The sequence below is a fragment of the Muscardinus avellanarius genome (genome assembly GCF_963383645.1).
Source record: "Muscardinus avellanarius genome assembly, chromosome: 5".
Taxonomy (NCBI): domain Eukaryota; kingdom Metazoa; phylum Chordata; class Mammalia; order Rodentia; family Gliridae; genus Muscardinus; species Muscardinus avellanarius.
In genome coordinates this window covers 89766036-89779780 of record NC_137790.1, presented here as the reverse complement: position 1 = coordinate 89779780, position 13745 = coordinate 89766036, and the positions used below count along the sequence as shown (strand labels likewise).

General features: G+C 50.0%; 1 protein-coding gene across 1 annotated transcript; it reads right to left on the bottom strand.

Annotated features, from left to right (window-relative positions):
* Positions 1-7431, bottom strand: LOC308263562 (cytochrome P450 2J4-like; the record flags this gene model as incomplete). Its single annotated transcript, XM_080696561.1, has 5 exons — positions 1-371; positions 457-598; positions 5603-5790; positions 6549-6690; positions 7267-7431. 5 exons carry the CDS (start codon positions 7429-7431, stop codon positions 1-3), a joined length of 1008 nt encoding a protein of 335 aa, XP_080552687.1.
* Positions 7432-13745: the final 6314 nt, after the last annotated feature.

Genomic DNA, 13745 nt, shown 5'->3' with positions numbered 1-13745 from the left:
TTAATAAGTCCACTTTCCTCTGTCACTCATGGAGCTTACATTGGCTGGAGGGACCACAGCAGCTGAGCTATCCTTCCTCTTCTCCATCTTTGCAGGGACTAAGACAGACTGAAGAAGGTCTTTGTGGGGAGCAAGCCGATGGGCTCCCAAGTGACCGCAGGCACTCTCCCCTAGGACCCGCGCATGGCTGATCAGGCGGGGCACTGCACAGATCTCCTGGGGCTGGGGCTGCAGAGTGCCCCCAAAGATGTATTTCAGCCTGAGCCCCTCACTCTGCTCAGGCAGTTGGAACCGAAAGGTCTGGAGGAGGGTGGCAAACATCAGGAAGAGTTCCATTCGAGCCAGCTGGTCCCCTGGGCACATCCGGTGCCCTGGAAGCAGAAGGAAGGTCAGAGGGTGGCAGCTGCCTTTGATTATCCCATCTCATCCCACCTACCACCCAGGACCCATTAGTACCCGCAGAGAATGGCAGGAAGGCCTCGTTGACCATGAAGTTTCCATCCCCGTCCAGGAAGTGGCTGGGGTTGAACTCTTGGGGGGTCTCCCAACACTCGGGGTCATAGAGCACGGAGGCCAGGTTGGGCAAGATGATGGTGCCCTGCCGAGAGACATGGGTGAGACACGGGTGTGGCCTAGGGAGCCTCAGAGGCCCAGGACCATCTGACACGGAGCCAAAACGAGCTGGAGGAACACTCAGTGCGCTGGTGGGAGTGGCTCGGGGATCTGGGGCTTAGGGGGCCCAGGGACTAGGAGGACCTAGCAGGGAGGCCCTCAAGAAGGCTACAGAATTCTTGGTTTTGACTCAGCTCAGCTACTGATAACTCACATTTGAGAGAAACAGAGGCAGCGATAAAGGGAAAATGGATAAACAGAAAAACAGAAGAAAAATGAAGTGGTGCAAAGGCAGAAAAAGAAGAGTCGGAGATGGAAAGCTCGACTCTCTAGGACCCCATTCCTAATCCTCACACAGCCCTCCTCCTAATGCTAATCCTTTCCCTCACTGTAACCCTAATCCTAACCCTCGTTCTGTCTCAAAGGAGAAGTGATTGATGGATTGGAAAGAGAACCAGCCAGTTAGAGCCAAAGGCCATGCTAGGCCCTCTCCTCTCCACATGGGACCTGGGCTGGCCAGAAGGAGTTTGAGGAGGCCAAGCAGAGTGAGGATGGTTTGCATATGGTTCCACGATTTGGCTCCAGGATTCCAGAGGCCTCCTAGCCCGTGGCTCATGTACCAAATACCACTGAGTTGAATCAGCCACCCTGTGGGGACTAGGAAACTGGCTATAGAATTCTTGGTTTTGACAATGATGATCTAAAATTTAAAATAAAAACAAAGCAATAAAACCTCAGCAGAATTTGACACCTGCATACTAAGCAGAAGCCAATGAAGAAAGAAAAAACCGAGCTGATGTAAATACTTTCAAAGGCACTTTTCTTTGTTGGTACTGCAGTACTGCACACTTACTGAAGGAGCCAGGCCCTAGCCATCTGGGCCAATAGGACACCCAGACCTGGTCACCCTGTAGTTTTAAGCAAAGGTAATAGGGAGGTATGTGTTCTTATTGCTGCTATATATTTCACATATTATTAGTAAGCTATATAGTTCCCCATTATAGGCCTGGGAATTTCCCTGTTTTCTCTACCTCTACCTGAGATTAAGCACTCCTATCCAATGCAACAGTGTGTGTGTGTGTGTGTGTGTGTGTGTGTGTGTGTGTGTGTGTGTGTTTTGCTGGGGATTGAACCTAGGGCCTCACATATGCTAACTATGTACTGTACTATTGAGCTATATTCCCCACCTTAATAATCACCTTTAGATAAAGAGGCTCTTGGCAAAATGCTCTGTTCTCTCCAGAATTATTTATATCCTGTTCTGTGTGATTCAGGCCTCCTTGCAAGGTGACTGACTGATCTTGGCTTATGGAATAGGTTCAGAGCATCACCCATCCATACATAAAACAGCAGTCCTTCCTTTCTGCCAGATTACAAAACCATCTGCCTGCTGGGCGCTTCCTGGGGACTCTATACCAGCTTCTCCCCAGCAGTTTGAAGTTCACAATCAAATAGAATGAGTAGAGATGGTCTGGAAGTGCAAGCTTTGTATTAGGAACCATTGCTGTTGTCCTTATCACTCAACTGATAAAATGGTTGGGAAAGGTTTAGGGGTATCTGTAACACTTAATGATCTAATGTCAAGCTTTCATTCCACTTTCAGCAGACATCTCTCTCCCAAGTTGTAAAAGCTCAATATTGATTCCAGGTTGTTAATGGCCCCCTGGAGTCTTTATCACAGAGCAACTCCTAGAATCAAATTGGCAGGAGTGCTCTCTTAATAAGGAAATTTCTAATCCCAAATGGCATGAAACAGAGATGGCCCCCTTCTTTAGCTCAACCTAATTTGGAACAGCTTTGAGACAACCTGGGCCCAGCCCTCCTGTCATGCCAGCAGCAGGATGAGCTGACACCATGGTTCTATCCTCACACTTGACAAACTTGAACTTGGTGGCTAGTTACTCCAAGGACAGCTTAGTATCAGCCATCAGGCAGACTGATGGACGACGCTATGCATCTCCATTAACATGTCTGTTCAGTTACTTATGAAGACAGGCAGTTTTGAACTACATACAGCAGGTAGTGGTAAAAAGAGCATTCACTTTGGAATCATAGAAACATGAATTTGAAACTGAGTCAAGCCACTTACAGTGTGTTTTGGGTAGTGACTTGAACTCTCTAGGCTGAAATTTTCCTCTCTATAAAAGAAGAATAATGCTAGGCGTGGAGGCATACCCCTATGGGAGGCTGAGACAGGAGAATCACAGGCGTGAGACCAGCTTCAGCAATTCAGTGAGACTCAGCAACCAGCGAGATCCTGTTTCAAAATAAAAACTACAAGAGGGGCAGGAGTGTAGTTCCGAGGTAGAATGCCCCTGGATTCAGTCCCCAGTGCCATAAAAAGGAAAAAGAGGAGTAACAGCGGTAACAATGTGTAAAGGAGCGGGGGGCGGTGGTGACAGAGCCCGTGGAGGTGGAATCTCATCTGCTCCACTACTTCTGACTCAGTGATGGCATCCTGCTGGGTCCCTTGGAACCCTTTCAGCCTTGAACAGCAGAAGCTGAACAAAGACAGGATGGAAAGGCTGGGTTCCCCCATGGCTTCCCTGTGGGTTACATGATACTGGCCTGGCTTCCACCGAGGACACAGCCCAGGCCCCTTTGTGAGGACCATTTCAGGGCCCCACCACTACTTCTACATATCAAGGGGTCATCCTGTACCAGGGCGCCAAGATGAATCACTCTCTCGTTTTAATTAAAATGACCATCTTGTCACCCACACACCTGTGGCACTTGACCTTTTAATTGCCCCAAACATCCTTGACTCCTGCCATTCACATTCTCCTGTAATCTCCCTCCCTGAGGCCGGGCTAGATCCAGTAACTCATGTCTAGCAAATAAAATATGTCAAAAGGAATGGAATATCGCTGCTTAAATTAGGTTACAAAACGACTGGGTGTGGTGGTGCACACCTGTAATCCCAGCTGCTGAGGAGGCTGAGTCAGGAGGATCACAAATCTAAGGCCAGCTGGGCAATTTGGCAAGAACCTGTCTCAAAATAAAGTAAGATAAAAAGGGTGGGCAGTGCCGCTCAGTGGCAGAGCACTTGCCTAGCATGCCTAAGGCCCTGGGTTCCATCCCCAGTATGGCAAGGAAAAAAACAAAAAGGACTGTAGCTTCTATGTGGGTGCTCTCTAGCTTGCCCTCTCTGGTGAGGTCAGCCGCTGTGTTTTGAGCTGCCCTGTGCATGTGTTAAGGAGCTGAGACGGCCTCCAGCCTCCTGAGTGACTGAGTCCCAGAAGTGGCCCCGTGAGTGAGCTTGAGGCTGACTCCCCCGGTGAGTGATCAGTCTGCAACATCAACACAAGCTTGATGGCAATCCACAAGAGACCACAAAATTCCCAAATGCTGGGATTACGAGCATGTGCCACCACACTCAGCTAGAAAAGAACTTTTCTGTAGTGATAAACACTAAAGAAATCTTTCAAAGTAAGAACCTCAAATAGAGAGCCTCTGCATTTATTTTATTTTACTTTACTTTTTTTGTGGTACTGAGGATGGAACACGGGGCATTCTACCTCTGAACTACACCCCAGCCCTATTTTTTTTTTATTTTTCTTTTATTTTGAAACAGGGTCTCACTGAGTTGCAGAAAGCCTCACTAAGTTTCTGAGGCTGGCTTTAACCTGTGATCCTCTTGTCTCAGCCTCCCAAGTACTGGGATTAGAAGTATGCACCACACCACCCAGCTAAACATTTTCATTTTAACTTATAAATTAATTTAATTTTTAAAAGAATATACAGCTGGGCGTGGTGGCGCATGCTTGATATCCCAGTATTTATTTCAGAGGTTGAGATAGGAGAATCTCAGTTTCGAAGCCAGCCTCAGAAACTTAGTGAGGCTGTTAACAACTTAGTGGAACTTGTTTACAAATAAAAAATAAAATACATCTGGGGGTATATCCCAGAGGTAGAAGGCCCCTGGGTTCAATCACCAATAACGCGCACACACACACACACACACACACACACACACACACACAGAATATACTACGTGCCTCTATGTCTCATCGATTGAATGACTGGGGATGGAATCCAGGGGCTTTCTACACCTCCAGCCCTATTTTATTTTTTATTTTGAATCAGGTCTCACTAAGTTGTAGATGGCCTCGTTGAGTTGCTGAGGCAAGCCTCAAACCTGTGATCCTTCTGCCTCAGCCTACTGGGTAGGGATTACAGCCATGTGCCAGGGCACCCAGCTATATCAGTGGTTTCTAAAGTGTGGCCCCTGGACCCACAGCAACAACATCACCCAGGAACTTGTTGGAAAGGCAAATGCTCAGGCCCTGCCACAGACACTCTGGTGGTGGAGCCCCACAGTGCATTGTGACAAGCCCTCCAGGTGAGTCTGTTTACCTGGAGGTTTGAAAACCACTGCTGTAAAAGAATCTGAATAATATGGTAAGTGAAGTGAAGGATGCAGAGTGATTTATTAAAATCTATAAATACATGTTGTCAACAAAGATTGGAAAGAACTTCATTAAAACATTTATAAGGGTTATCTCCGAACAAGTTTTAAAGAAACTTTAAAAATCTTCACTAGTGAATATATTATTTTATTTATTTATTTATTTATTGCGGGTCTAGAGATGGAACCCAGAGGCATTCAACCTCTGAGCTACACCCCTGCCCAATTTTTTATTCTTTATTTTGAAACCGGGTCTCACTGAGTTGCAAAGTGCCTCACTAAGTAGCTGAAGCTGTCCGTGAACTGCGGTCCTCCGGTCTCAGCCTCCCGAATGCTGGGATTACAAGCGTGTGCCACCACGCCCAGCTTGAATGTATTATTTTATACCCCATCCCAAATGCTATGAAAAGATGATAGATGGTGATGATGATGATGACGAAGACAATAGATTGATAGATGATAGATAGCTAGATAGATGACTGAATGATTGATAGAGAACTGGCAGGCTGGCAGAAGCCATAGTAGATGGCTGTTCCAGGCAGGAAGGACATGCAGGCACTGGGGTTGTACAGGGCCACCTACCTTGGGTATGTAGTAACCATGCACCCAGGTGGATGTCACACACTGGCGCACAGCACCCACGGCCACGACGCTACTGAGACGCTGCACTTCATGGAGGACGGCGCGTGTGTAGGGCAGTCGCTCTCGGTCCTCATAGCAGATGGCCGGGACAGGGCCCAGCACCATGTCCAGCTCCTGCTGCACCCTCTCTGTGAATGGCTCCACGTGGGTCCAGGAGGACAGGCACCTGTGGCCTGGCCTCCCCATCCTGTCCTACTGGTCTTTCCACCCACTGATGGACACTGAGTATCAGGGCCCCTGGGTCACACCACTTCACCCTGCCAACCACTGGTCCCATGGATGACAGAACCTGTTTTTTGTGAACAGAATTTGCTCCTACAGGGGCATTTATGAAAAGAGAAAGGTCACAGATTTGAGCTCCTGCTCTGCCCCGAGTGCTCTGTATTAGGCTATGTATAAGGAGCCTCGTGGTATAGAAACTGTTATCTCTATTTAAGTCATGAGAAAACCTAGGCTCCAGGACAGCAGGTACTTTTGTCCAAAGCCACAAAACTGGAGCCAGGATTTTAATTTCAGTCATAGCCAGTTTGTCCCTGGGAGAACTCCAGCCATCTTTGTTCCTTCATGACAGTGGACACTAACACGGGGCTGAATCTTTACTGAAGAGTCAAGTAATGCCGCCTATTTATCCTGGTTATGAGAGGTGGATGACTTGCCAGGGTCGTGTGGTGAGCAGCAGGCTGGGAACTGAAGCCCTCCTGTCTGATTCAAAGCTGTCATGCTCCTTCTACCCCAGGGGCAGCAGCAGGGTTAGGGTTAGGGTTAGCAGGGTAGCAGGGGCACAGAGCAAACAGTGACGGGGTAGGGTAGTACCCGCAGCCCAAAAGGCCCATGCAGGATTGAGGGGCCCAGGACAGTCAGGCAGGTGAAACCAACCACTCCTCACCCTGGACAGCTTCGTGCTGGACCATGTAGATGAGCGCCCAGCGCAAGGTGGTGGCCGTGGTGTCAGTGCCTCCCAGAAACAGGTCAATCACCACCTGGATCAGGTTCTCCTCATCAAATGTGGAGAGAGGGTCATCCAAGGCCTGATGGGTGATGGGGAAGCAGTTCTGGGTCTAAACTCCTCCCCTTTGCTCTCAGCCTTGGTGTCTTCTTGAGTTCTGATTGTCCCAAGACTTGTGGGACCAGAACTTCTTGGTGGTCAGACCCCTCAGTCCCAGGACTATGTTAATTTTTTTTTTTTTTTTTGTATTGAGGACTGAACCCAGGGACATTTTACCACCAAGCTACATCCCCAGCATTTTTTATTTTGAAACAAGGTCTCACGAAGTCGATGAGAATCTCACTACTTGCTAAGGCTGTCCTCGAATCTGTGATCCTCCTGTCTCAGCCTCCCAAGTACTGGTGTTAGAAGTGTGTACCCAGCTCAAATTGACCTGTAGCGAGGGGCTTCCCTCTTTTGGCCCTAACATCAGCCAGGTCCTCTGCTTCCCAGCATACCCCGATCTGAAGAAGCCAGGCCTGGTGTAGGAAAAGGTGGGGAGGAAAACTCTTCTTAACTCAAGCTTTCAGGGTGCTTGGGTCAACGGTGAGACACTGAGGTCAAGGCCAGAACACGATGCAGCCCAGGTGCACAGCCCTCACCCCCTCTGCAGCCCCACCTTGGTGATCTGGGCCAGGTAGCAGCTGATGAAGCTCTTCGGGGCCTTGGGTGTCCTGGCCTTGTATTTGTTGATCTCGCGGCGGATGAGGCCCCTCACAGTCTCTTGGTACCTAAATATCTCCTTGTGGGGCCCTGGGAGGTGGCGGAGGGCCCAGGGAAACATGTCGTACAACTGTGGAGAGAGGCGCACCCAGGGCCTACTCAGATGCCTGCCCCTGAGTCAGGGCAGCTGAGACCTGTCCTTGGGGTTCTAAAGTGGAGACCCGCCAAATAATCTAGACAGGAACGATAGCAGTAGTATCGACTGTGTCCAGGGCTTAGCTAGCACCTTGCAGCCCCAGAAAGCTGCATTTCTGAAGCTGTAGCCTGCCTCTTACCCCTGCCCTTACGTCCACGCTAAGAGACCCCAGCAAAGGAAACTTGATGCCGTGAGCTTGTAAGCTTTTAGCAGCTGTTACCTAAGGAACCCACAATCAGGCCCCTCAGCCTCCCCTCCTGCCCACATTGCACCCTCCTTGCCAGGCCCCTGCCTTAGGCCCCAGCCATCCCCCTACAAACGCTAGTTACCCGGCGCCACACGGTGCTGACAAAGGCCAGGCCAAAGTCAATGGCTTGAGTCAGTTCTTGGAAGATGGGCTCCTCTGAGAGGAAGCGGTGGCCAAACACAAGGGCCCCGATGACTCTGGCCGTGGACTGGACAATGGGGACCTGAGGGTCGAAGGGTCTACCTGCGAATAGAGGGTCGGGGCGCAGGTGAGGGAGCACTGCCCCGCACGCATCTGTACAGTCGCTCACCGACTTGCTCAATCACTCCCTCTCATTCCTCATTCATGGACCCACCGGGAGCTTTCTAAACACCATGAGCCAGGCTCTGTGGCAGGGCTGGGTTTGCAGAGAGGTCTGAGAAGCAGACAGCCATGTACGTGACCACAGAATGTGGGGCAGGCATTTCACAGCTGGGAACAGAGTGGGAGCTAGCTTCGCTTGGGGCTCAGGGGGCACTTCTTAGGCAGGGGACCTCAGCCAGGTCTGAAAGTGGAGCAGTGGTTTCCCACAGGGAATGTTCCCTCAGGGGAAATAGCAGGGGCAAATGTGGAGATGTGAAAGACCTTGGGTGTTGATGGAGACCACTTGCCCTGCTGTAGAGAAGGACAGCTTCTGGCTTCCCCCTGACCGCTGACCTCTGTTCTCTCACCTTGGAGAAACTCCTAGATTGTAATGGTCCCAGACTTTGTACACACACACACACACACACACACACACACACACACACACACACACACACTGCAACTCAGCCTCCTGTGCAGGGATGAGGGCCTGCGTGGAGTGTGCAGGGACAAGGGTGAGCTGGCCCCCGGCCTCTCCTTACCCTGCTCCTGGTGGAAGACTTCAGCCAGCCGTGCTGCCTCTTCCTGCACCTGCACCTCCAGCGCCAGCTTGCCTAGGCCCAGCCTGCGAAGCGTCGTCAGGCAGAAGCGTCTCTGTTGCCGCCATGTGTGTCCATTGCTGCAGATGACCCCTGGGCCCAGGGGAGGGGAGGAGATGGACAGTCACTGAGCCCTCCCCAGCCTCCCAGACCAACGCCACCTGACTCTCGCCATCCCCCAAACCCTCCCAACCACCTCTGTGCTGGTGCCTGACAGGAGGGTGGGGTCAGCTGTGCCTTCCCCCAGGCCCCAACCTGAGTTTGCCAGTAAAACAGTCCCCACAAGAAATGGAAGAGGAGATAAAGAAGGGATGGGGCGGAGCAGCCTGGGAGAGGAAGAGAGGGACAGGGACATGTGCTGGTCCGGGCGCTGTGCTGGGCTCTCTCAGGTGTCTTGCTTAGTCTCCCCCACACCCCCAGGAGGTAAGTCCTGTTGTTCTCATCTAACACAGGAGCACGCGGAGGAGCCGGGGAAGGGCCGACCCGCTCAGGGCCACAGAGTCAGCAAGGCAGGTCTAACTGACCCCCACAGCTGGTCCTTCCACACCACCCCTCTCCCCTCAAATGGAGGTGCTCGAGGACACCTGGGACCTTCTGGTAGATCCCTCTCTATTTGTAGTTCTGGGTCAACCCTAACTCAGTCCAGTGACCGTCCTCCCCTCCCCAGTGCAGGGACAGCCTTGCCTCTTTCTCCAAACAGGTCCTGGAAGAGTGGGGTGAGGGGTCTGCCGGAAAACTGCTCCGAGTTGGAGACCAGTGCTTCCTTCACCGCCTGGAAGCCGTTCAGCACGACCACGGGCGTGGAGCCCACCCAAACGGTGAACACACTGCCATGAGTCTGAGCCAGCTGTGGAGAGACCAGGGCCCTGGGACCTTCCTTTTGACACACATTTCCCCAGAACACGTTCTCAGAGCACCAACCCATTTCTCAGGCAAGCTGAGTCCCAGTCACAGACTCCCCGGGCACCTAAGGTATCCAGGACCCAGCACTTACGCCCCATCAGTCATGGAAGTGGGTACGTCCACCACTTACACATGGTACACTAATAGCTGACATGTCTGTGGACTCAGCATCCTGGGTGGGCTTCGAATGTGTCATGTCACTTCCGTCCACTCGTAGTGAGTTTGTGAGCTGGGTATCTTTATCTTCATTTTGTGGGTTAGAAACCAGAGGCCAAGATATGGAGCAAAAGACCAGGGCCTTGGACCCAGGTCCCTGACACCCGGTGTAGTATTCTTGCCCTGAGGGAGGGGGCTGGGAATCCCAATTACCCAGATCCTCCACCAGATATTTAAATATTTATCACTTGGGCTGAGCACTGCTGTGAGGATGGGCAGTGTTTCCCACCCGCCATGATTTTCTGAAGCAATTCAGCTCCAGCCCAGATTTCACACCCTGCTCATGAAACAGGAGTCCTCTAACCGTGGATCTACCCCAGAGGGTGGCTTTATGGGGAGGCTACTTGAATAATGTTCCTTGAGTGTGTCCTTGGGGTTCCATTGCTCCCCACTCCCATTTCAAGTGGCTTTTCAGAAAATGCCTTCAGACAACAGTGTCCTCCTGGGCTAAAGTTGTCACCTACAGTTTTCTCCGTTGTGTCACATTTGCAGTGGACTTCGACTGAGCTCAGAGTCCTCTTAGGTAGACTCTGCATAGTCTATTTTTGGTATTGGGGATTAAACCCAGGGGCACTCTACCTCTGAGTTATACCCCAGCCCATTTTATTTTGAGACAGGATTTTGCTAAATTGCTGAGGCTGGCCTCAAAGAAGTGATCCTTGGGTCTTTGGCCTTCCACATACTGGGATTACAGGCATGCATCACAGTGTCTGGCTTGCATAATCTTTTTTTTTTTTTTTTTTTTTGGTGGTACTGGAATTCCTGGAAACCCTTCTACCTCCCCGTTACACTCCCAGGCCTCCATATATATATATATATATATATATATATATATATATATATATATATATATATATATATATACTTTTTTTTTTTTAACAGGGTCTCTTCAGCCCGTGCAGCTGGCTTCAAACCTGCGCGATCCTCCTGTCTCCGCCTCCCAAGCACAGGGATTACAAGCATGCGCCACCACACCCGGCACGGCTTGCATAATCTTTACATTCTATTTTTGCAGTCCCCCTCAGCCCTGCATTTGACAGGTAAAGATTGAGGCTCAAAGCCTCAGAGCTGGTGAGAGACAGGACCAGGATCCACCCATATGTATCTGATCCCCTTCCTTCCCTGGGCTGAGGAGAGGAGGAATCTCTGCCCACCTCTTTAGAGCCTCCAAGTCAAGGGCTGTTTCCCTACCTGGAGCAGTGTCTCTGGATGCAGTTGAAAGCTGAGTTGCCACAGGTTTCCAAGGAGGGGAAAGGGGAAGGGGCCAGAAGGAAGCCGACTCCTTTCCCAGTAGAAGGTGCCAAGTTTCAGGAGCAGGAAGGAGCTGGCCAGAAGAGCCAGCCCGCTGAGCAGGGAGAACATCTCTGTGGCCCTGTGCCTCCTCTCTTCCCCTTTGTCGCCCAGTCCCAAGGCTTCCAGAACGATCTGTCCACTTTCTTCTTTCCCCAGTGCCTGCCCAGGCTTTTATGCTAGTGTTCTCAGGCAGCATGGCAGAGGAAGGAAAATCCCAGTGTAGCAAATCCATTTGGTCACAAGTCACACCAGGGCCATGCTGCTTAGCAGGGCCTCAGGGCTCTGGTCTGGGACAAGTTGGGACACCCTCGCTCCTACATCAGCATCAGCCTCGCTTATGGCCCAGAAAGCCCTGCCTTTGGGGAGGGTGCTCTTCAGCCTGGCCTGGCAGTCAGGAGTCAGCTGGAGGCAGGATGGGCAGCCACTGCAGTGGTGGAATCTCCTCTGGGTGATACATTGTTCCACCTGGATGTGACTAAACTGGGCCCTTGCCTGCTCCCCTCCACCCAGGTGCTCAGCAGCCTCTTCTGAAGGCTCTCCAGCTGGCCAGCTTCCACCTGCTCCAACCTCCAGTCAGTCTGGCCTCTTTATCTGCCCTGGATTCTGTGGTGTCAGTGGTCAAGTTCTGTAGTTTTGTGTTTCAGCTATCTTGGGGCAGACTTCTGGGGCCTAAATGCCAGGTCTAACCTTACTAGCTGATCATAGGCAAGTTATTTAGCCTACCCTTGCCTGAGTTTCTCATTTGTACAATGGAGATGGGCAATAATAATTTTATCCAACTGCCTTATAGAGCTGTGGTAACGGGGCTGGCAGCAAAGAGGCACCACACTCCAGTTGGGTCAATTGAAGATAGCTTAATCTACAGACTAAGGCGCCTGACAGGGAATCCAAGGGTATGATGTTAGACAAAGTGGGGCCTTTCCACTAGACACTCTCAGAATCGAGACACGTTTAAAAGGTACAGAGCTTCGGTTTTGGAAGACACAAAAGCTTTGGCAAAAGATGGTGGTGATGAGCCAGGCATGGTGGCACACACAGTAATCCCAGTACTTGAGAGGCTGAGACAAGAGGATCACAGGTTCAAGGACAACCTCAACAAGTAGTGAAACTCTCATCAACCTAGCGAGACCCTGTTTTTTGTTTTGTTTTATTTTGTTGGTGGTACTGGGGGTGGAACCCAGGGGCTTTCTACCTCCCAACTATACTCACAGACCTATTTTATATTTTATTTGGAAACAGCGTCTCACTAAGTTGCTGAGAGCCTCACTAAGTAGCTGAGGCTGGCTTTGAGCCTGCGCGATCCTCCTGTCTCAGACTCCCAAGTGCGGGGATTACAAGCGTGCGCCACCATGCCCGGCTAGCGAGACCCTGTTTCAAAAATAAAAATAAGCCGGGCATGGTGGCACACGCTTGTAATCCCCACGCTTGGGAGGCGGAGACAGGAGGATCGCGCAAATTCGAAGCCAGCCACGCTGGCTTTAAGAGACCCTATTTCCAAATAAAAAAGTATAAAAATAGGTCTGGGAGTGTAGCCCAGAGATAGAAGGGCTTCCAGGAACCCCAGAAACACCAAAATAAAATAAAATAAAATAAAATAGGGCTGAGAGAGTAGCTTGGAGGTAGAATGCCCCAGAGTTCAATCCTCAGTACTAACCCCCCCCAAACAAACAAACAAACAAACACCCAACAACAACAACAACAAAGGTCTGGGGATATAATATGGAAGTCGAATGTCCCTGAGTTTAATTCCAACACACACACACACACACACACACACACACACACACACACACACACGAAAGGTTGTGGTGATGGTTGCACAACAATAATGTGAATGCACTTAATGCCACAAACTGCACATTCAAAAATGGCTTGGTGTGGTGGTGCACACTTGCAATCCCTGCACTTGGGAGGCTGAGACAGGAGGATCGCACAGGTTTGAAGCCAGCCTCAGCAACTTAGTGAGACCCTGTTTCCAAATAAAATATAAAATAGCTCTGGGAGTATAGCCCGGAGGTAGAGAGCCCCTGGGTTCTACCCCCAAGTACCACACACACACACACACACACACACACACACACACACAATAAATAAATGAATAAATAAATAAATAAATAAATAACAAAATAAAGAATAAAAAATAGGGCTGGTGGTATAGCTTGGAGGTAGAATGCACCTGGGGTCAGTCCCCAGCACCACACACACACACACACACACACACACAAATGACTAAAATGATAAATTACATATTCAATTTTTTTTTGTCGTACTGGGGTTCCTGGAAGTCCTTCTACCTCTGGGCTACACTACCAGACCTATTTTATACGTTTTTATTTTTGGAAACAGGGTCTCTTAAGCCAGTGCGGCTGGCTTCAAACCTGCGTGATCCTCCTGTCTCTGCCTCCCAAGCGCGGGGATTACAAGTGTGCACCACCACGCCCGGCCTTACATATACAATATTTTAACACAACTGTATTTATTTATTTATTTATTTATTTATTTATTTATTTTGGTGGTACTGAGGTTCCTGGAAACCCTTCTACTTCCGGGCTAAACTCCCAGACCTATTATATACATATACATATACATATACATATACATATACATATACATATACATACATACATACATATATATAT